The 24193-nt window shown below is 49.7% G+C and overlaps 2 protein-coding genes across 3 annotated transcripts in view; one reads left to right on the top strand and one right to left on the bottom strand.

Annotated features, from left to right (window-relative positions):
- Window positions 1-599: 599 nt before the first annotated feature.
- PGPEP1L (pyroglutamyl-peptidase I like) lies at window positions 600-17586 on the top strand. Its single transcript, XM_081124387.1, has 6 exons — window positions 600-653; window positions 2849-2901; window positions 11100-11222; window positions 12184-12410; window positions 13219-13367; window positions 14980-17586. The coding sequence occupies exons 1-6, from the start codon at window positions 620-622 to the stop codon at window positions 15027-15029; spliced, it is 636 nt and encodes a 211-aa protein (XP_080980513.1). The 5' UTR covers window positions 600-619; the 3' UTR covers window positions 15030-17586.
- A 5248-nt stretch (window positions 17587-22834) lies between these two features.
- The window catches only part of IGF1R (insulin like growth factor 1 receptor), a 195537-nt gene continuing 194178 nt past the window's right edge, over window positions 22835-24193 (bottom strand). For both annotated transcript variants that reach the window (XM_081124386.1, XM_081124385.1), the window contains exon 21: window positions 22835-23518. In XM_081124386.1, the coding sequence (XP_080980512.1) occupies window positions 23116-23518 (403 nt within the window). In that variant the 3' untranslated portion in view covers window positions 22835-23115. The remainder of the gene's footprint in view (window positions 23519-24193) is intronic.

Genomic DNA, 24193 nt, shown 5'->3' with positions numbered 1-24193 from the left:
CCAGGCCCTTTTCTTTTTTAACATATTTTGCAGAATCAGTTTAAAGAGCAACCAAATTTCACCCAGTCATAATGGCCAAACACAATGAGGACTCTGGGGCAGGCAAGGAGGGAGATTACTGGAGAGTGGAAAACCTAAATGAGCAACTTGTAGGACTACCTGCCATCCTGGTTTGCCCAGGACTGTGTTGGTTTCAGCACATTTTAGCCCCCCCACCCAATCCTAGAAACCCCTCAGCTCCAGGCAAACCAGGACAGACAGTCACCAAACTCACCTTTGAATCATGCCAAACAGCAAACTGACCCAGACCCCAGTGGCCAGCAAGTCCCAGGTGGGGCTCTGCCCCTCTCTTTGTCTGCTGCCCTCAGTCTCTGGTCCTGAGCTGGCTCTTTCTGACTTCAAGGGCATTATCTTACCACCTCTCCCTACCCCAGAATCTTCAGGCTTTAGGGGCCCCAAAACTCTGCAGGACTCTGTGGCTGTACTCCCCTCCCCACAGAAGCCAGAGGCCTGGTGGCCTGCGGGAGGGGCACCTGGGGCTCCTAGTGTCCAGTGTCCTGGCTGCCCTACAGCCATCTGACCTGGGGAGGCTCAGAGGCATGCGCCCTACTCCGGTTTCATGGAGCCCCAGTCCGGCTGCGTGGTGGTGACCGGTAAGACTATTTTTCTGCTTTCCCATTTGAGGCTTTTAGCGTGACCCTGGAATGCGAAGCTGCCTGATTCTGGTCATAAACGGTTCTGTCATGGAGAAAAAAGGGGGGCTAATGGTGGTGACAGTAACTCTAGAAGGAAGCTAACTTTTAGCTCTGCGCTGTTACGAACGATCAGGGGATAGAGAAGCTTTTCTGCTCTGTCCTGCCATTTGCTTCAAATAACTCCTGAGTACTGTACACGTAAGCACCCACCTTAGGCTGAGGCTCAGACTTTGACCTGCAGCCCACTGGGGAGGAAGCTGAGGCTGATGTCTACTGTCCCTGAGTCTGAGGCCCAGTGGCCCAGGTGGCATCTGCTGGGGTGCAGTTTCATGTAAGGAAGGAGGAGCTGGGGTCCTAGAAAGGACAGGGCCTCATAAGGCTCAGACAACCCATCTACAGCAACCACCCCCAAAGGCACACCACTGACCCCCAAACTGGAGAGCTTTTGGCCACTCAGAAAACCCCAAGGCATCCCAGACAGCCACCAGCTGGAGACACTGAACACAAAAGGCCACCTGGGAAGGAATGGGAGCCGCCCACTCCTGCTTTTCACCAACACACCCCAAATCCACCCCAGCCCCTCAAGTTGTTGTCACGCCTGGTCCCCTGGAGGGTTTGATTTCTTTATGAAGCTCTTTGTTTTCACTTAGACACATCTGGCACATTTTAAGTTTTGGGGCCTGTGTTGGATGAAGGCACGTCGGAGAAACAAGGATTCCTCTGTCTGTGGCAAATTGAAAGTTACCTGTCTCGCCATTTTCAGACTATAATCAGACTCCTCTTAACCTTCTGAGAAAAGGAATGCTTTTTGAAAACCTTTTATCTCCCTTGGTCTCTGGCATTCTGGGTACAGAGACTGAGTGGTTCAAATTACTCTTGAATTCCTAAGGAAACCATACCCGATACACAAATGATTGTTGCTTGTCACTACTGAAATATGAATATTGAAGCACAGGGTAAGTCTCAGACTCACATGGACCCCGGCCTGTCCTGTCGGCATGCCATTTGCTGGCAAACCCAAGGCTGTTTGCTGAAGTACCTGATTATCAGCTGTGGCTTCCGGAGTGTGGCCTGCCTTTATTAAAAATGCTGTGAGCTGCCAGGGGCATTCTTTTCATTTAATTGGATTTGCTTCGTGTGTAAATCTGGCCAAGACAATTGGCACAGAGACAGATGATGGGAAAACAAGGCTCTGACAAAGTGCCTCAAGATCAAGGGGTTCTCACTAGCACCAACAATACCAATGGGACACTGAGAAAACCGACACCCCTCCAAAGGGCCTCGCTTTAAGATTTCTCTAGCCCTTTTGCAAGTCCCACTCAAGGACTTACCAAGTTTAAAGTCTAAGGTTTGATCCTGCAGAATGAGAGCTTCAAGCCGTCATCGGCCCAGCTGTCTTTCCTAATTTAAAACAGATAAGAGGTGATCTGAATGTGGTTATGGGAACAGGATTCTGAGGCAGGGTGTTACTTTTATGTGCATTGCTGCATTTTTAGAATTCCTACAGGAGCTACTTGGTATCTCAGCGATTTTTTCCTAATCTCAATATTTTCTATAACTTTTTGTTGTTGTTATTGTTGGCTGTTTGCAGTGGCAGCTACCGACTTACTCTGTAGGATTCAGCCAATGCCAGAGGACACCACTCACTTCCTGGTGCAGGGACATCCTATCTAGACTCCATCCCTGAAAGAGGTTAACTCCCTCCTGAACCACACTTGTCAGTGGTTAGACTCGGAGGTTAGACCTTCAGAGGTACAGACTTTCCAGAACTCACTCCTACTCTATAGGCCTGTGGTCCAGGGTGCTGGGGTTTCAGAGACTGATAGCTCATCACAAATCTTCTCCATCTCAGAATTTGTATGAAATTGAGACATATGTTCTCAGGAATCAGAGAGATGGAACTAAAAAATCTAGTGTGTTCCTGCTTGGCTTCTCCACAATGCCTCACATAAGAGAACTCTGGAGATACTCCCAGACTGGCAAGGTCATAGTCCTCCAAGGAAGGGGATGTGTGGAGTTTCAGGGGGCCAATGATAGCTCTAGGAGACACAGGAAGTTCTCACAGGGTGGGGGGCAGGGAGCAGCCCAGGAGTAGGGACCCCCAAATCTCCCCCAGGCCTGGCCTGAGAAAATCAGAATCTCTTTGGTTTCAGGTTTTGGGCCCTTCCGGCAGCACCTGGTAAATTCCAGCTGGGAAGCAGTGAAGGTAAATGCCTGCGGGGCCCAGACCCAGGGATTCAGGGCCCAGTTGGTTCCCTCTGCAGCTCTGAGAAATCCAGAGTACAGGGCCCTTAGTAGCCAGATCCACAAGGGCCGGGAATAAACAAATACTCGGGGCCCTGGGAGAAGGGCTGGCCTCTGGTCTTTGGGTTGTTCCTCGCCTGCCCCCAAGTGGCCCTTTTGGGCTAAAGGAATGTTCCTGGGAAGGCCAGGCAGGCTCAGCTGCTCCAAGAACTGGGTCCCTGTGGCCCCCACCCTTTCCAGCTATGGGGGTCTCAGGAAAGTCACTCCCCCACCCCCTGCCTCAGTTTCCCCATTAATGAAGTGGGGGAATAATAGTGAAATATAGTCAGAACTATACAGGATAGTTCTGACGAATAAAAGAGGTGAGTATGTAAAGCCAGTAAATATGAAAACCTGTAAAAGCAGCTTTTTAAAACATCATGCATCACACAAGGTAAGCACTTAATAATTGAATATTATTATAAACAACTGTATTTTTAAGAATGTAGCCAACCATTCCTGGGACAGTATACGGGAGGGGGTTCTCATCACTACAGGGGGTCACTTCATCCCCCTGAAGCAACTGCCCCCCACCTGTCCTCACACAGCCGCTGCGATTTTATCCTTGACAGCCAACATCATGCCTCTGTTGGGTTAAGTCACAGGTGGAGGCTCGAGTCTATTCTCAGAGCTTCCTAGTCAAGCTGATAATGCAGCAAAGCCACTTGGAACCTTGCATCTATAGCCACCGTATCACTGATTTTCCAGCCTGTCCATGGAGATAGGGCAAGGATCTCACAACTCTTGGGATAATAATAACGAGCATCTCCCTGTCGTCTACAGGGACCTCACCTACTATAGCAACCAGCTCAGTGCCAACCGCTTCCCTGGCAACCACTTTGATGATGTGGATACTGACCTCTGAGGCTGATAACCTCAATTCACTTGAAGGACCCCTTTTCCATAATTTCTTACACCTTTTTTTCTTCAATCTGATGGTTCTTACAATAATGACGGGTGTTCCATCTCTGCACTTAGACTTGATGAAATCCATTGAGCCCTTTCTGGATTACAAGCTCAGTCGGCATGGGAAACATTCCAGGCTGTTTATCTTACTTTGTAGAGCCCAGACCACAATCTTAAGAGCATTAGGGCTGTATTTGTGCAACCATAAATATGATGAACACACCAGAGAAAAGTACAGGAACAAACGTGACCCTGGAATTCACACAGGTTACTTAGGGCAGCAGAATGTAAGATCTGAGCTGAGATTCCATGGGCAAGCTTTACTTCCTTTTCATTCTGGGGATGGGCAGAGTTTTGGGGACACACACACAGGAAAAGGAAGTGATTGGGCATGCCTCGCCTCACCTCCATCCTCACATCCACTCACATGAGAAGCATGTTTCACGTCTTGAAAAAATGTCAGCATTACATTAGGGATGCTACACCTGGGATTTCAAAACCCACAGGGCCCTTGTGGGCCTGCAGGCTGACATCTATAATCATAGATAATTAGGCTGCACCCCTAACCAGCCTCTCTGGGGTGCTCCTGACTCTCCCAGCTTTGGGCCCCACCCCCTGGGCTCCAGTGCTCACACACTGCACCTTCTCTCTGCACAGGAAGGTGGCTGACATCCTGTCTTGCAGGCATTTAAAAAACATGTAGACACAGACTAATGAACCTGAAGGACCTATGGTGGTGAAATTTAAGGCACAGGGTTTCCCAGACATGGGGATATGGTTGGGGAGCTAGGAGATTCAATAGGGTAGCAGTCCGCAGATAGCACCCTGTCTTTTACCTTTCTTGGTAACTATGTTCTAAGAGCTCACAATCTGGAGACAGAAAGTCCTTTAGCAATTATGTATTAAGCAGCCAATCAATCAAAGTCAATTAATAAACTAGACATAACAGTCCTAAATCCAATTATTCCCCAAAGGCCCCACCTCTAAATACCATCACACTCGGGATTAGGGCTTCAACATATGGATTTGGGAGGAATTCATTCAGTCCACAGCTGGGACCATCTTGAAGATGAGCTACCATGAGCTACCATCACCCTTCAGAAGGGTTACCCCAACACCTATCCCAGTAGCCACAAATGGGAGTGCACGTTGCTTCATACATGCCCGACACCTTGCTGCTATGATTTTTAAAACCTTTGCCAGTTTGATTAGTTATCATGTTGTTAATATAAATCCTATTAAGCTGGCACTCTCAAATCAAGGTAAAGGTCAGTGAAAGGAGTGGTGTCATTAACTCAATTCCTTTGAGTTTCCTGACTGGTCACCTTTTAGGAACGGAAAACCACCTCAATAATAATGAACTGCATCTCTATGACTGGTAAAGTCTTCTAAACTTTTCATAGACGTGAATCCCAAGTGGTACAGCCCGACTACAGTCATGATCAGTATAGAGCACAGGTACCAGCTGCAATTTCTCCACATCCTTACCAACACTTGTCATTTCCTGTTTTTATCATAGTGGCCATCCTAACACATGTGAAGTTCTGTTTTTAGTCTATAAAGTTAAGAAAGAAATGAACTTTGACCAGTATTTCATAGCTAGACTGATGCTAGCCTTGCTCTGTATGTCCACAGGCCCCTGGACAGGCATGGTATATCCTGAGGGACAAGGAAACATGTCACCCTTGAGTCAAGAGACACTAAGGGGATAGAGTGGCCCTCCCTCTTTGATTCACTTAATTTATTACAAAGAATCTCAGCCCAGTTAATGGGTGTCAGGATTATATTATCCAGTTTTAAGTATACTGATCTTCAAATTATGATCAAGGTGTCTTCACCAATAGGATCTGCAAACCCACAGACAGAGGATAACATGAGTGATGCGGACCTGAGCAAACACACACAAACAGCCGAGTGACACTTCTGCCCTCCGCCTGAGCTCTGTGCCAGCCATGGTTTTATATAAAAACGGCAATCTGATAAGTTGGCCAACAAAGGATGGAATTAATAACCATAGGAAATACAGATTTAATCCACAAAATAACAATGATGCCTACTTGCCTCGAGACATTAATACATCAGCTCGTGTATGTGTGCACACTAAAACCTTTTCTTACTAGGGCCACGTGACCAGAAATATTTGGAGACAACTGCTCCAGACAGAGGACTGGAAAGTATGGGGTCACTGTTTTTCATGGCTGGACTGGTTTCAGCTACCACCTGATGGATCCCAGATCCCATCCATCCCAGCAGATCAAGAGTAAACCATTATCACACCTTCTTCCACTGTCATTCCCTGGAGACACGCACAGGCCCACCAAGACCCTCAGCTACAGCCCAGCACAGGCACAGCAAGCAGGAGGTTCTGCATCCACATCTAGTTACTGGTGGAAGAATGTGGGAAAGAAGGAAAAAAGGAGGGTGGGGGATCTTTACACACATCTGTAAGCCTATTACTCACTCCTGCTAATTCTCCAAGATCTGGTCAGAGGCCCCTCCGTGCAACCCTCTTGAGCTGTGACTCCACATGCCTGGTGTTGCTTAACCTTCACAGCAACCCTCATTACTACACTTGACAGACAGGGTAACTGAAGCTCAGCAAGTTTCAATAATTTGCCCAAACTCACAAAGTCAGGAAAGGAAGAAAGGGGGTTTGGGCTCTTTCTCCTCTCTCCATTGCTCACCCTCAGGCTTGCACAGCCTGGGGCCCAGCACTGCCTTTCCAATCAGGGCTCCTGTCATCACTTTCTATTTCTAGTCTGTTTCTGCTCCAAGAATGTGACCCTCCAGGACATGCCAAGCCCTGAGCAGAGGACCGTACTGCAGGTGCTGGAGGAGTTTTTCTTGAATGACTAAATGAAGAAACGCATTCCTGCTTCCTGATGCCAGCTCCAAGCTCTCACTTCATAAGGGAAAGAACCAGACTTAAGAAAAACAGCAACTGTTTTGCAACTCCAGTTGGTGCCACAGCCCCGGTAGATTTGAAAAAATTCTGAGAGCAACTGGTATATTTTTTCCTTCCTTCAATTCCCTCCGCTAAACTGCCATGTGTTCCTGGCGACCACATTTTGGAAGACACGGAAGCAGGAAGACGTGGGAGAAACAGGCAGAAGTCCCATGCCCTCACCCTGGCTTCCCCAGGACCTGGGCATTGATGGGGTTCATGCATTTTTGAAGGATTATGGCCCTGGCATGGGCACCAGTTCCCTGCTGAGCCTTGTCATTCCCCTGGTGAGAGCGACACTGTGGATGCCACTGTCAAGTGGGGAGGGACAGAGCCTGGCATGCTCTGGTGCCAGGCTCTGTCCCTCCCCACTTGAGCTCAAAATGCTCTCAATTCTAGGTGAGACAGTGTGTCATTTTGGAAGGCACAGACCCCTGGCTCCCACTAGCTCTGCATAGAACCTATGTTTTCTTTGCTAAAACAACCAGCCTTTGTCAGCAGGAAGGGTGGTGGCAGCCAGTGGCCTGTGGTCTGCTGTGCAGAACGTTCCACTCACTGCTTCGGACAGGTCCAACTTGGCAAATTCTAATAAATGTCACCCTCAACAAATCCCTCTTACATGACTTTCTCAAATTAATGTGGGTTAATTATGAGCATGAATCCCTCAAACAAAGCTCCGGTTATGTGCCAGGCAGTGTGCTGGGCACCTATGGGTGAATCATCTCATTTAATATTTGTGAGAAACCCTCTGACTCTTAATTATCCCCATTTCATAGGTGAGAAAACTGAGGTGCACCAAGGTTAAATACCATCTTCGACACTGTGAAAGATGGCAGAGCCAGGTTTCAAACCCATCTTTCTGATCCCAAAGCCCCTTTTCCTGTGACACTACAGTTGGGATCTGGCTTGCAGATGGCTGCCTTCTGGCTGTGTCCTCACTCATCAAAGAACGAAAGGTTGTTTTCTTCCTTTCTTCATAAGAGCACTAATCCTATCACAGGGGGCGCACCCTCACGATCTCATCTAAACCTAATTACTTCCCAAAGGCCTCATCTCCAAATACCATATATTGAGGGTGAAGACTTCAACATATGGATTTTGTCAGGGACACATTTCAATCCATAGCACATGCCTTCCCCCGCCCCCAATCAAGCTGCAAGCTTTCCCTTCATCAGGACAGTACTGGAAGGAAAAAGGAAGAGGCTGACAGTCTAATCAGAAAGAGAAAATACACTAGAGAGCTACTGGAGGAATCTATCAAGGCAATACAAGAGTAAGTTCAAGTTTATACTGGTCCACAATCCCTTACCTACAGCTCTGATATCCAAAGATCTCTAAATCATAAAAGCTTTTCTTAATTTATCTGGTGGCAAAAAGTGACCTGAGGTGACGTGAGGCAACATGTGACATCTGCATTTTTCCCCACCCTAAAGTGCACATTCCCATTTCCTGGCTGGCTATGGGGTGCAGCCCAGACCATAAGTTCCACTGAATCCAACGGGGGATTCTAACCACAGCCTGCAGTCAAGTAGAAGCCTGAAAAGAACACCTGATAAGCAGAAGCAGGACCTTTTAATCTCCTGGGCATCACCTTTCAGATGAGTAAAATACACAGAGGTGTCAAGTCCAAAGTCAAACACTCTCCATCCCACACGAGTTTGCTAATTACCAGGGGGATCTACAGTTTGGCTTCTCTGCATTTTCTACTCTGGCAAAAGTGATGCCATCAGGTTTCTGGGAAGCACGGCCTTAGGGAGTGTTATGGGTTAAGTGTCCTTATAAAACTGGTGATCTGGACACAGAGGCAGACGTGCCAAGAGGGAAGGCAGTGTGAGCACTGGAGCTACGCTGGCACAAGCCAACAAAGGCCTGGTAAGAAGCTGGAAGAGGCAGGGGACACGATCCTTCTCCTACAGGTTCAGAGGGGGCATGGCCCTGCCTACACCTTGATTTTGAACTTCTTTCCTGCAGGACTGTGAAACGATCAACTTCTGTTCTAAGCCACCCAGTTTGTGGTACTTCATTATGATACCCACAGGAAACTCATTCAAGGAGTTCCCCACACCCAGCCCCTGAACCCACACAGCAGCTGGAAGATCTACCAGACATCCAGAGATGCTCTCTCTCTTCTCCCCTCTCAACTGGCTTGGGGTGGGGTGGAAAGAAAAGGCTGGGAGAAAGAAAAAAGAAGGGGATCACGCTGTAGCCTGCCTTGGTCTGGGCTTTGCATATGTAACAGCCAAGAAGCAGAGCTTCTTATGTAAAGAGGAGGCACTGACCAATCACTGCTGGGCTGGTTGGGTGCTCAGGGTGCACGTCTGTAGCCCTCAGGCACGGCTTCCTTTGCAGGCTTATTCATTGATGTTGCCACCACTGACAACAGAACTAAAACAACAACTCAGGGCACAGCCCTGAAAGCAGATTCCCAGACCACTCCATTTGGTTCTAGAGATCCTCTGCAGCCTCTGCTCAGAGCCAGCCCTGTGAGAAGTCCACTGAGTAGAAAGACCTAGTTCTTCACAGATGGATGGCTGGGTACTGAAAAGCAGCCCTGAGCCAAGCCAAGGTCTCCTCACCCTCATGACAAAGTGAAAGGGGACTCCCGAGTGACCCCTTCTAGCCCTCCCTCCCTAAACTGAGAGCACACAGAGGAGCTGCAGCCTGTGCTTCTCAGTGCCCAACCCCCCATTCTCTTCAGGACAGGGAGCCAAGATGGCATCACAAGACCTGGAACCCCCTTGATCTGTGTTGCCCCTATAATGCTCACCTGGGAACTTGGCCTGCTTCTTCCATTGCCCTCCAGTTCGCTGCCCGGCATGCCCTGGCCTCCTTCCCGCCCCCTACCATCAGAGTCAGGCATGTGGTCTTGGCACTTACTTTTGGAAGGGAGCAAAGCTTGAGTGGGTCGAGGGAACTGGGCTTCTGAGTTGTTTCTGGAGGACGGAGCAGAGCCCCTCAGGAAGGCTGAGCTGGCTGAGGACAGGCTTGACACACCAAAATCAGTCAGAAGTGTCCTCCTTGATGACAGTAGCATAGGCAGACCTGTGTCTGGGCACATCAGGCCCAGCTGTCTCCTGCGAGGCCGAGAGCAGGGCCCTGTAGTCTCCTGGTTGCAAACTTGGGGAGGTCTGACATCCCTGGCTGCCCTCTCCATCCAAGGATGCACACGCCTGGATTTCCTGAAATGCCAGGAAAGGGAGTCAGGGAAGATGAGGCACTAATCCAAAACCATCCTGGTGACAAGCACAACTCCTGGCCCAGGAAGAGACTTGGCCTTTACAGGGATGCTTTTAGGTTCCCGATTTGATACAATGTTTGCCAACAGTGAAATGCACACCCCTAAGATCTCACTCTGCTGCTTTTCTTCCTTCCAAACTGGCTGCCATTCCTCTTGCCCTCTTGAAGGAGGGTGCTACCTGACCTTGGGTTTCTTCCAGTTCTTGTCCTCCTAACCCTGGTCTCTATGGATCTCACCAAAACCCATGGCTTTTGCTGCCAGTGTCTCCCAGAAGCCTCTCTGAGCTCCAAACACACAGAACCAAGGGACCAGCTAGCTCCCTTGGTACTTCAAACTCGGCAGGTCCAAAATCAAGCCCATGATACTCTTCAGGTCCACCTCCACCTGCTCCTCCATCCTCTTAGGGTGCAGCTCTGCCTCATTAGTGCCTTGTGCACATCCTTTGATGGCTCCCTATTGCCCTAAGGAGAAAACCAAACCTTTAGCTAAGCACTCAATCTGACTTCTGCAGATGTTTTCAGCTTCTGCTCCCATCCTTCCCCCATGTGCTGTGCTCCCTGACACAACTGGTCATGGAGGGTTGCTAGTCAACATGCCTGGGGGTGCTCCCTGCAGTTAACTCTGAGGTTAGAATCCAGGAAGGCTAAATACACACACACACATGCCCCACCCAGTGTCTCTACAGTGACCTCTTCCTAGCACGCCCTTCCCCAGCTTCTTTCTCCGGCTTCCCCCATCTGTCCCTTAGAACTCCCCTATATCCTCTCTGTGAACTATGTTCTAACCTGCAGACTGGGTCAGATGTACCTCTGGAGCACCCACGCCTGACGGAAGCAGCTTCGCTGGGCCTCGAGGGGCACGAATGGTGGTTGTCCTGCTGGTCCCTTGCTGCTGTGTGAGCTCCTTGAGGGCAGGGTCCAGGACCACAGAAGGCTCCTGGGAGTGTGGGATGACCAAGCTCAAGTGTTAGCTTTCCAGGGAAGCCCCCTGGCCCTCCGACAAGCAAGGTGAGCCTGCCTGCGTCTTTCTATAGGAGCTCTCCAAGCTGGGCCTGGGGAGGGACATGGACGTGGAGCTGCGGACTCTTCAGCTGCCCGTGGATTACAGGGAGGTGAAGCAGAGAGTCACCAGAATCTGGGAAGATCTTCGACCGCAAGTAAATGATGGCTGGGGAACCACTGGGGATGGGGGTGGGGGGGTGGGGCTGGTGATGTGATGGAGTCCCAGAGCCTGTGAACCCCTGGACTCTGGTTCTAGGGTTGAGGGCTTAAGTGCAGGGGCCCCACCCCAGCATCCCACCAGTACAGGCCCAGCAGATTTCATAAGGTTCTCGGCCTATCTCTAAAACTTTAAGCTGAAATGCAGTGTAGATTTTTGGAAGAAGGTGCTGGAAAGAGGAGGAGGAGAAGAAATGGAAGGTTTCTTCCCAGCCAGGGCTCAAAGGACAGGTACCACCTGACAGGCGCCCACGCAGGGAAGGCCGGCGGGGACCCGGGAGGGCAGCTGCACGGTGGCCCACCCGGGGAGAACCACCTCCACGCTCATCCCGTTTTACCCAGCTACTAAATAAAAAACTGAAATCAATAACATATATATAATGTACCAAAAACTGGTACAAGTATCCCCCCAAATACAGAGACCAGGTGATGAGATGAACAAGACACACACCTCCAAACGTTTAAGATAAGGCCCCAACGATGTGATAAAAAACACTTCGCTGTTCTTCCAGGAGGAAAAATCATCCGTTTAAAAAATTCTAAGAATATTGTTATCAGCTCTGTGGCCGGCTTCCCGCGTTAGCGGCTCCCAGGCAACGCAAAGGCCTCCTGCGGCCTTAGAGAGCAGCTGGACGCCCCCCACCCCCGGGGGGGATAAAAGGGAACAGTCTATCCTGCTTAAGGATATTTTAAAATATAAAAGCATTTTGTTGGAAATTTAAATTTCAAGCCAGCGTATTAACCGGCGGACCTGAGGCGAGGCGGCCACAGAGCGCGGTGGCGGTCTGAGGTGTTTGGCCGCCTCGCCCTCGCCCTTGCCCGCCGCTCGGCCCCTCCGCGACAGCCGGGGACAAGCGGGCCTCAGTGTCCCCGCCTGCCCGCTGTCGCCTGTCCCCACAGCTCACCGTGCACGTGGGCCTGGACGCCGCCGCCAAGGCCGTGGTTCTAGAACAGTGCGGCAGGAACCGGAGTTATCGCGAGACCGACGTCCGCGGCTTCCGGCCCGAGCGCGGCGCGTGCCTTCCGGATGGCCCGGAAGTGATTGAGTCGCGGGTCAGCATGAAGGCGGTCAGCCGGCGCGTGGCCGTGGAGGGCGTGCCGGTGGCGTTTTCCCGCGACGCGGGCAGGTGCGTTCTGTCGCGTCCCCAAGCGCGTAGGGGAGGATGGCCGCGGTGTCCTCGGACCCCTCTTTCTTCCAGGAGGTCCCTCCGTCTCCACCCCCACCCCGGGGTCCAAGGCCGCCTCCCCTTAACACGGCCTTTGGGGTGTTGGTAGAAAAAAAGACGTGAAGGCCTATTTTGAGAGCCACTGATTTTTATGGGTGCTTTCGTTTTATTGGTTGCGGCCAAAATTGTGCTTGAACTATTATGATTTAGCCCCAGGTGGAGTTGAACTTACCTTTGTTTCTCCTAACGTTGTCTCCCAGTAGGTAGCTTCTCCTCCCCGCAAAAAAATGAATGAATCTGTAATAGGCACGAAGGAGAGGGGTTCACAGGTCAGAGGGATGGAAGAGGGCGGGTGGGTGGAGGGGGAGAGAGTAGCCAAAGAATTTATATGCATATATGCACAACCCGAGGACATGGACAATGGTGGGGAGAGGGACTGGGGAGGGGGAAGGGACGGGGTGGAACGGGTCACTGGGGAGACAAAGGGACATCTGTAATATTTTAAACAAAAATAAAATTTAAAAAAAAAAAAGGTGAACCCAGCTCGGCCACTTGCTAGTCATGAGACCAGGAGGCCAAGAGCCAGGCTCCCCCCAGCTCATTCCCAGTAACATGTTCTGTCTGAGGCAGAAGAATGAAAACCTCCGTCCCCCAGGGTGGCAGTCCTCCCTCCTGGAGGTTCGGCAACACTTCAGGGCCGCTTCTGGTTACCTGTCCCTGAAGGTAGAGGCTGGTCCAAGGAGTAACCGGGTGTTTCCTGCCATTGCAGATACGTCTGCGATTACACCTACTACCTGTCTTTGCATCTTGGAAATGGGTGTGCGGCACTCATCCACGTGCCTCCGTTATCTCCCCAGCTCCCGGCCGGCCTGCTGGGAAAAGCCCTGCAAGTCATCATCCAGGAGATGCTGGAGGAGGGTGAGAAAGCCCAAGTTCAAAGCCTGGTTCACAGAAAACTCCACCTTAGTGCTCTTTGGGAGAAAATGAAATGTTTCAGTCCTGTGCGGAGAGTTCAACTTTGCTTTGAGAGGTTTTATAAAAAAATTGCTTGTAAAACAGCTTACACAGAGGAACAGATTCTGAATTTGCCCAACAAAATGACAAAGAGTTATTTTATTGTCAGAAGGCAGTAGAACACTCTGAAAGGCAGGCATTTCACAAGGGATTAACTAGCTTCAGTTATGGTTTTCATGACAATAAAATGAAATCCTAGTCTTTTTTTTTTTCTTCTCTTGAAAGACGATGCAGCGGGCCTGTGTGATCCTGCCCAGATTGCTGGGACCACAGACCTGTTCTACAGAGCCTCACATGGTGGGCTGATCTATGATCAACTGGCCATGGGACATACAGGTGTGGTCACTGCTTAGTGCCCCATTCCTGGCCTCTAAGCTCCTGCATCCAGGTGCTGTGGGCAGCTTTCAAGCCACTGAGTCTCAAGTGTTTCTTGTTTCTTTTTAAACTTAAAAAAAATTGTAGTAAAATACATGTAACATAAAATCTACCACGTTAACCATCTTTAAGTGTTCAGTGGCATTATGTGCTTTCACTGTGTAACCATCATCTCTAGAATTTTATCCCAAACTGAAACTCTGTACCTATTAAACAATATACCCCTTCTCCCCCCTTGCAACCATTATTCTTCCTTCTGTCTCTGAATTTGACTACTCTAGGGACCTCATATAAACAGAATCACAATATTTGTCCTTTTGTGACTGGCTTATTTCACTCAGCATGTCCTCAAGGTTCATTTGTGTTGTAACGTGTCAGAATTTCTTTCCTTTTTAAGGCTGAATAATATTTCATTGTGTGAATAGACTGCATTTTGCTTCTCCATTTATTTTTTGACAGACACTGAGTTGCTTCTACCTTTTGGTTATTGCATTTGGAACAGACTTTACAGGACCCCCTTTGCAAATAAAACTGGATCATTTGAAATAAAACAGATCAAAGTCACAGTGTAGCATCTCAAAGCCAGCAAGTGGAAGTGGGATGGTCTGGCCAGTGCACAAATGCACAAGCATGCTGCACGCATACGTCCAGCTGCATGGTTATTAATGTGCAGATCCTTCTGTATTTGTAGGCAAACACTGCTACCCAGAGCCCTTGATCCCCCACCTCTCCCTTATTCTAGTTCTCGTATGAGGACAGTGGCAAGCAGGGGGCCTCCTGTCCCAGCTTCTGTGTTATTTTAGATTGCTTGGCACCAAGCCATACATATGTCACAAACTTTTAGATGTCATTTGGTTGGGAGGTCCCAGAGCTCCCTCTTGGTGAATACGTCGTTTCCCCCTCTGTGGCCTCCAAAATTCTTTAGGGAGAACCCCAGAGGGCCCACATCCTAGGCTAAATGCCGTCCCCCATTGATACACACCGGGCCTGTTTGATTATGACTGTGCTGCAGTTCTGAGTCAGTTTGAAAACCACAGCTGAGAAGGCTGAGCCTCGGGTTGGTCATTTAATAGCTGGGGGGTCTGTGGCATGTCTGCTTATTTGCTCATCTATAAAACTAACAAAGCTCCTTCCTTTGCAGAATTCTTACAAAGATGCAGTGAGAGAACGGATGTGAAAGTCCGTCAGTGATGGGAGACCGCTGGGCTCATGGCTGGACCTATGAAGGTAAAAACAGAAGCGACCTTGCTGGACTTGAGGTCTTAAGACGTGGCAAAGGGAGAGATTGTAACACTTCTGAAGACCCAGCACCTTCTTCCTCAGAAGTCGCTGCTCCTCCTGAGGACAGGTGCAGAATGCACCTCAGCAGCCTGGAAGGCAGCATTAATCCATCTGGGAATATGGGAGAGGCACGCTGGCCTCCTGTGTTCACCCTGCCAGCAGCCGGGACATCGCCATAGCTTCGGAAACAAGTCTGCCTTTGTCACTGGTCATCTACTAACAGCCCCCTGACGGCCAAACACTTCAAAACAATGGTGAGCAAAATCCGGGAGTCCCTTCTTTTAGAAACGCCTCTTGTTTTAGGTCCACGTACTTGTGAGCCTCACCAGATCTTAAGAAAGCACAGCCTTTGATTTACTTACGCTGCCTACACTTTGCTGTTGAGCCGTCTTCGCCGGCCCGAGTTTGTTACTGCTGTAAAATCTCCCACAATCAAAGTTTAGTGACTGATCAGCTTGTTTTCCTGATGTTTCTGAGCACCTCTGGTCTGACTCTAGAACATGGACAGCTTGTTTCCTTTAAACATGTATTCACATTTCCTGCCGTGACCATTTCCTTGGCAGAGATAATGCTGCCTGGACTGTAGAGTTCTCGGGGCAGGCGGAGAGCATCAGCGTAAGGAAACTAACATTTCCGAACACTGCATTCTCCCCTGCCCCTCTGAGCAGGTACACTGGCCATGAGGTAACGACATGGAAATGTGGAGGTCAAGTCCTTTGCCCCAGAGTCAGCCAGATCAAGCCTGCCCCCTTGGCCTGACTTTTGTCAGTGGAAGGTGTAGGGAAAGTCTACAGATGAGTCAAAACTGAAATACAGATCTCTATTTTAGGTATTCAAATTCTCTTCTAGCTGATTTCATGGATTGAGAAACAGAACAGCTTCCCTGCCTTCCCTAGCAGTTTGCATGCTACAAGGCTTCCACTGTCAGAAATAAAGCAGAGCCTTCACCCAGAACACCTCCAGTGACATATGTGTGAACATGCAGGCTGCATGCAAGCAGCTCAGTGTCCCTGCCTCAGAAGCCTGGTGATTCTTCCACGAAGGCGCAAACAAAATCAGAGGCCACAGATGCATACAGAAGTCCTTTATTAACTTAAACCATGTAGTACTTTAGCTACTAGAAAAAAGCAGAGTAAGATAAACTAAAATTGCCTTAGCTTCAGCCATTCAAAATAGACAAAGTTTCTTTTTTTTTTTTTTTTTTTTTCCCATAATGTAAAGAATCCAGAGTATATCGCAGTAACAGGAATAAATTCTTAATAGAGTGAGTATACAAAAACGTTATCGAAATTTTTTTCGGCTACTGATTTTTTGTATATAAACAAGAACTTTTTAGGAATAACTTTTACACAGAAAGTCATTTTAAGTAACAAATTGGCTTTGTTAATGACCGATTTTTAAAAACCTTTTGTAAAAAACTTTTTTTTTTAAACAAGAAAACTCAGAAAATGAATGATCTGCGATGCATCCATTCCATCGCGCCTTCCGGTTTTGTTTTGTTTTTAAATTTTGTCCCAGAGGTAGACAAACTCTGGCAAACCTCTCACCTCAACCTCACTGGCTTAGAAAGCAGACAGGTGTTTTTACCGGACATCTATCCACCTGTGGATGTGTCTACACAGTGTCAAACATCTGAATGCAAAGTAGAAAACAGAAAACAATGTTTCTGGACCTTTCTCCCAAAACACCCACATGTTTCCAATGATGGGGTTTTGTGGAGTTGTATGGCCCATAGTCCAGTGGGAGATAGAGGAAATGGAGTCAGGCTTTAAAAAAATTTTTTTTGTGTAGTTTTTATTAAAAAGAATTTTTTAATATATATTGGAAAAAATGTATCTTCGGTGTTGTGCCTAAAAAATAAACAGAGTCTCTTCCTTGTTATAACAAAGCATTAATCACGATATGAGGCATATAAGCAAGCAGTCTGCGCGTACCAAAATTATCTTTTGTGATAAGTCTGGATGCGGTGATTATATGACACCATGAGCTGTGCAGCCACACTCTCTATCTCAAGGCCTGCACAACAATGGTCACAGCCACACCAGACGCCCAGGAGTGCCGCAGGCACCTCTGGGCAGCAACACCTCTGCCGTTTCCTTGGCCAGTGAGGTTCTTGCAGTCTGTTAAAGTAGCTACACTGCAAAGGGAAATGACCAGTACAAGATGATCCCCTTCCCAATCAGAGGGTTCAGGAAGACCAAGATACTGAAGATACAGAACTACTTAAATCACCATCATCCCTTTGTTATAAACTAGGGCACTAAGCATAGGGGTAAAGAGGGTAAACCTCGGCCTGGGGCAGGGAAAAATACATTTTTGGCATATTGTAAAGCTAACTAGTAAACAGGTGTCTTAAAAAAATGGATTATAAGCACACATTTGCACAGAGAATAAAAGTGTGTTTAAATTATTTCGGCGATTACAAACTACAAACGTTGTATAAAATTATGCTATGTTCTTACAAAAATGCAATGAAACGTTTAATTAGTTCTTGTAAACCAGATCTTCGTCAACTGACTACCCGTATCTACTGGACTTGAGAGCCCTATTGAAAATGCTAATGTGTGACTAGTTAAAACAACGTTTACCAGAAAGATGCGGAAACACACAAACATGGCCATACAGATGAGTAATCATGTTCTTGCATAAACAAAATAAAACAAAACCCTAAAGTCATGCCCCAGAACTGACCACCGACGGGCGCGGTGCAGTTCGTGTCCTTGAACAATTGGACTTAACTCCGCAATAACAGTTCCCAATGTAGGATGTTAGGCTTATCTGTTGAATACAAATGCCCGTGGATGACTCCTGAGCCTTGATGTGGTCTAACGCATTCAAGAAACCATCAGATTCATAGCGTGGCCCACACTTCTCCCAAGCCCCGGGCCCTTCTGCTCGCAATTCTCTTCTCGCCCCGTCAGGACCCCTGTTACAGTGGTTTCCTACTGCCTGATCATTCCACCATCAAGGAGTGGTCATCTGCTTTTCCTCTAAATGACCAACTAGTCATCTGAGCTGGAGGCCAGAAGCCCTCTGGCCTACCCAAGGTCTGTATCTTCAGCATCTCTGGCAACAGAGAGGTTCAATCTAAACATCCTTTCTTGAAGTTCTCATTCGTACCGACTATGTCAGAGTGGAGTGAGAAAGTCTGCCTTTCATCACTGGCTCTTAACGAGTGGCTCTCTGGTCCACATCTCCCAACGCTGCTTAGCCCAGGAAACAGAAGGACAGCCAACAAACTTTACCCAGAGAACAAGCCCCAAACCTTAAATGTGTCACTGGGACTGCTGGGAAGGACCAAGGCAGAGCATGGAGGGCCACTGTCAACTGGAAAGGGCCTACGCTTTGGAAAGGAGTTGCCTCCCATACTCTGGCCACTCTGGGAGGACCCAGCAGTGACAGCGAGGACCTTGGACCGAGTATCCTAGCCTTCTCACCCACTGAGCTAGTGTGACCTTGCCACGAGAGTGGCCTGGGTCACATGCCCACCTGCCAATAGAGGTGGGCTACTGAGGAAGGCTTCCGTGGAACCAACTGGCCTAGGATTTGGCATCATACTTGGCTCATGAATCTTTCACTTCAACCAAAACACACCAGTTCATGCCAAGGATTTTGCCACTGGGTAGTTCCACAATAACCACTTTTCTATTTTACCAAGCTGCTTCTCCGACCGTCGAGATGTTGTTCCAAGTCACGAGAAACAGGCTGGAAGGGGAGGCCAGTGTTGGCCAGAACCCCGTCTTCTATCTCCCAAGGAGGAATCTCATTCTGACTGTGTAGCAAACGTCACGATAACCCATAAAGGAGACCTGGGTGGTCTGGGTCTCACCCAGCTGCAGTCCAGTCTCCAGAACACGCCAGCTCCTGCTGCCTCGGGGAAGGGCTGCGCGTGACAATGTGTTAATGCTCACATCCGCTCAGCGATGTGCCTCAGTGGTTCGTTCGTGTCGCTTCAAGCAGTGGGAGCTGCTGTCAGAAGGAGGTTGCGTGGAAAATGCCACAGCTCAGTTTGAGTCAATTATTCGGAGCATACAAGAGAGAAAAATCCAGAAGAGGCGGGGAAGTCAGCATACAGTCAGGCTGGAACTGGATAGATGATGCCTCGGCAGAGTCCAGGTGGATGGTTTGGTCCAGTAAGATGACTGCACCATCACCCAAGCAAGCGTTGCTCTTATTTGTTTCTGAAGCGTTTGTTACGATGGGCACTACACTGTTAGTGTTTGCTTTCTACTTAAAGAAAAACCACCAACGTCAAACAAAAACATAATGACACCAACAACTCGGACAGTTTAAATGAAACCCTTATAACCAGCTGAATGATCTGTAGGAATCCAGTTGTGGAAACCGGAAGGTATGTGCAAAAGAGAGGAGAGGCCACTATTCCAAGGGGTCACCTACAGTGTGGGTGAAGAAAACCCTGATCAGACAGTATTTCTCAATGACCTCGAGGTCCCAGGGGACTTGGGAGAGGAGAGGGGTGTTCCTGCAAGAGGGGAACTGCCCCTGAGCTTAGCTGCAGTACTGGGACTCTCAAGGAGCTGCCCACACTTTGGAGAGCCCCCCCATGTCGCCCAGATCAAACCACCAGTGCCTGTGAGAGCAGCTGTTGGAATCGGGGGATGTGCCGTCCACCCCTGTGAGCAGCAGGACGGACAGAGGCACGGCCTGGTGGGAGGGGCGACACCCCAGAAGGAGGCTTGGCACTGACCACTACCCTCTCCAGCCCGAAGGTTTGGTACATCTTTGTTTTCCCCTGGGAGGGAGGAGGAAATGAGGGTGAAGTTGAGAGAACAGTCTGGAGAGGGGGACGGGGACTTTTCTCTGCAGTACATTCTGGAAGGGATGGGCTGGGAGGTAGGGACCTCTGCATTCTCGAGCAGGAGGCCTGGCGGGCGGGGCTCAGCGCTGAGGCTGCTGCGGTTCTCGCCGGGGCTGCGAGAGTGGCGCCCGCTGAAGCAAACCCACACACTGTGCCTTTGCAGGCGGGATGCTAACGGAGACGGTCTGCCCCTCGGCCCCTCCTGCCCTCAAAACCCGGGAAACCACTGCTCTTCCAATGACAGAATCTGATCGCCAGTCTGTCTGCACAAAGCAGTTGGTTTCAAAGACAACCAGCGGGGACACTGGGCCGAGGGGGGAAATACTGACACCTCACAACCTCTTAGGGAACCGAGTTAGGAGAAGAAGAAGAAAGCAAGGCCAGATGAGACAGCTCAGGAAAAGGCAAGCTGTTTGAAATGACAGGAGAGGGGAGAGAGTGTTGCTGCGACCCTGGGACACAGCCTGGCCTGGCCCTGCGTCACGGGTGTGTGCGCCTGTGGGTGGATGAGGTTACCGGTATCAATGGCATATTGTCAGGTGCTGAGAAATGTGAGATGTATTCCTTTTTGTATATACACATATAAAAAATAAGTGTGAGGTAGATAAATGTTTGAAAAAAACCCAAAAAACAAAAACTGTCCCTTCTTATACACGCAAAAACCCTTTTTGTCAGTATTTCAATTCATAAGGGGCTTCTCTCCAACAGTTGAAACTGGAACCAGAAAAGAGAACTCCTACATATACCTTCTCAATTAACTTTTTTCTTTTACTCAGTTTTTTAAAGGGACAAACTATGGGACAGAGGCTAGAGAAAATACTGGGACTGAATCTACTGACGAGCACCAGCACTCCCAACTTTCCTTCTTGAATCGAATCTCTAGTCACAGCTAGCAATCATCACATCTGAGCTTTGTTCTTACTCATAATTTAAATGTTTCCATCCCAGAAGCAAGTCTATGCTGTCATCATTCTGGTGAGAAGTGCTAAAAACTTAACAAAAGACCCCCGGGCCCTGAGGACTTGGATTCCTGGCCAGGGAAAGCGTGCCAGCGCCAGGGCCCTGGTCCCCTGGAGTGAGCACGGGCTCCTCGGCCACTGTGGCTCAGCTCGGGCGTGCCCGGCAGACCTGGCGGCGGGCTTGCCGACACCGCCAGGAGCTGCCCCTGCGCCCGCTCCCTGCCCGTGCAAGGAGGTCCCTGGGGATTTCCTGGTTCTGAGAACAGGTAGATCGGTCTGGAGGGTGGTGGCGGAAGGCCACAGAGGGGCCCGCTGGACCACACTCTGCTGCACCCTTGGACCCAGCAGCTGTTTTTCATAGGATGGAAGGATTAAATATCCACTTAAAAGGAAACAAATAAAAAAAAATGTAATCCAAAGACTAGTGTCTGCAGTTCAAACTGCTGTTGTACCCAAGAATTAAAAAAAAAAAAAAAAAGAAAAAAGATATATGTGTGTCACAACCAAAACGAAGGCCAGGGAAAGAGAAGGGGCGGCTTTCCTGCACTGTGACTAGAAACACTGAACAGGACGTGTGAAGTGTTCAACCTGTGTCCTGACCTGAGCTTGTATCACGTCTCGCAGGGTGACAGGCTCCAATGCTGTGTGAGAGCAGGCGGAGGAGGGACCCTCTTTCCACCTACTTCCCTCGCCAGCCTCACAGAGCCTACAGGTTGTAACAGAACTACCGGGGCCAGGGGAGCGGGGACGGGGGGAGTGAGTTATAAAAAGGCATCGAACAGTTCGTGGCAAATTATGTCCTACATGTGTCAGTTACTGGGAAAAGAGGGAGAAAGTCACGGAGTCTAGTACAAAGCACAGGAAGTTTCTTGGCGACAGCAGAGAGGGGAGAGGGAGAGACCTGAAAGTTTTCATAGTTAAATCCACAGAGAAAAAGAACAAAAAAATAGCAGCTTTCTTTTTTCTGTACAGACGTATAGATGAGTATCTGAACCGTAAAAAAGTTATAAAAGTGACGTTAAAGACGTGTATGCAAATGTTTCGTGGTCTGACATAGAGCTGTAAGACCCTGGAGAAGTCCTAGCAACAGGAAATGTCAACAAAGCTGAGGATGCTTGAATCCATTTACTGCTTTTCTTCTGACTGTTGTGTGGTCTGAATTGCTTTCCTTGCAAAGCTGCATGAACAGCTGGGCTCAGTCCCTGGACACCCCTTCTCATCTGTGTCCTTGGGGGCCAGGAGGGGGACCTGGTGGGGCAGGAGACTGGCACGTGGGCCCTTTGCTCAAAGCCTGCCTGCCAGGCTCTCCCTCGACAGGGTCTGCTTGCTACAGAATTCCTGGGGCTAGGAGGTGGGGGCGGGGAGGTGGCACAGGGAAGCCAGGGCGGCTTCTCCCCGTCTTCTCTGACTTCAAGTCCCACTCTGTCCAATTCCCCTGAATAATAACCTCGTCAAAAGCAAACTGACCTGTGTGGACGTGAGGCTGGACAAGAACACCAGGGGACAGTCAGACGGCAGGCGTGGCCAGCGTGGCTCTCACAGGAGGGACCAGAGACCATGCTCGCCTGTGCCTCTGCTAACCAGGAAACAAGCGCAGGGGCTGTGAGGGACAAAGCCCTGGGTTTTGGCAGAATTTGGCAGCGTTAAAATGGTAACAACCTTGGATGGATGATGGCCCTTGGTAAATTTCATGTGTCCCTAAAAAAAGTTAAAGATACAGTTAAAAAATGCCATCACTACAGGTTGTTTTTTTTATAAAGACCTACGACGGTGATGGGCAGGTGTGTATGGGAACAAGATGGGGCCACAGGGAGGGACAGCCATTTCCTCAATCTGATAAAAAGGGCGTCCTGGCTGGGCTTGTGGCAAATGTTTTTTCCATTATGAAACAGAGAGAGACAGACAGACAGACAGACAGGGAAGGAGTGAGGAGACTCGATTCTCAAGTGTCCTGTTGCTATTAAGTGTTGCCACTGAGGTTCTTAAAGGCCCGTGTCAGTTAAGGGTTTGGGTAGGGAAATAAAAAGCTGCTTGCATATTGAAAAAAAGGAACATCCCAAGTGTGTTTACTGCAGAGAAGCCGTCCCCTGTGGGCAGCATGGCAGTTCTGAAGATCCACTGAGGTACAGGAGGCTGTGAACAGATTGTTAGAACTCGCTCCCCCCACCCACCGAGCGTGCACACAGATCACTGTCTGCACGAGACTCGGGGACCCACATCAGCAGGTCGAAGACTGGGGCAGGGGCACGGGCCTCTCATTCTTGCGCCCGCCATTCATGTGCGCGTACGGCTGTCTCTCGTCGAAGCTGGCCCGGAAGGCCAGCATGCCCGGGCCGGGGCCGGGGCCGTTCTCCACCTTGTACACGGGGTGTCGCTCGGGCAGCGGCAGGGAGGCGCAGGAGGCCGAGGGGTCGAGGGGCACGCTCTCCATGTTGTCGGGCTCCATCTCCATCTCCATCTCCATCTCCTCCTCGACCTCGGGCGGCTTGTTCTCGTCGCTGTAGTAGAAGGAGACCTCGACGAAGCTAGGCTCCATCTCGTCTTTGATGCTGCCGATGATGTCCAGGAAGGAAGGCCTCATCTTGGGGTTGTATTGCCAGCACACGTGCATGAGTTCAAACCTGGGGGGGGACAGAGATGCACCCACCTGCCAGGCTGCACCGGGCCCAGCCGCCTCCGGGCCGTGTGCTGCACTCCGCCCGCCTCCACGTGCAGAGTGAGCGCACTGATGGCAGTTCTGCCCCCTCTCGGGGCCTCTGGCTTCCATCTCGATGGCCCAAGTAACCCTCGGCTTCTCCTGACTTCTCCCACCACCATATTCACCCAAGACCCAGGACCTACCCCCATGCAAAACCCCCACGCAAAACCCAGATTCCCCTTTCCCGAGAAGGACACGTCCAGGTGCACAGTGTCCATTAGATGGCTAGTTGAGTGCGGGGCAGAGGTTGCCTACTGAGCTGAATTGGGACCCCACCAGGCCAGCGAGGGAGGGACAGCCCTGTGCTCCAGTCCCTGCACAAGCCAGGGGCAGGCAGAGAACATGTGCGAGGTCCGAGCTGCACCCGGAGCGCACCAGCTGGGCCACGGTGGCACCTGGCCTGCAAACCTGTGAAGCCCTCAGTCACAGGGGCCACAGGGAGTCATCCCAGCAATGGGACTGAGCCCCCAGAGAGCAGGAGGCACGCAGCCGGGGTGCAGCCAGCCACCCCAAACCAGGAAAGGCTGTGGCAAGGGTTCAGAGTGGCTGCAGGACAAGAGGCTGCTGCTTATTAACCAGAATCAGAGAGAGTGAGCTA

The sequence above is a fragment of the Miniopterus schreibersii genome (genome assembly GCF_964146895.1).
Source record: "Miniopterus schreibersii genome assembly, chromosome: 22".
Taxonomy (NCBI): Eukaryota; Metazoa; Chordata; class Mammalia; order Chiroptera; family Miniopteridae; genus Miniopterus; species Miniopterus schreibersii.
Note: the sequence above shows the minus strand (reverse complement) of the source record. Positions and strands in the feature narration are given on the sequence as shown.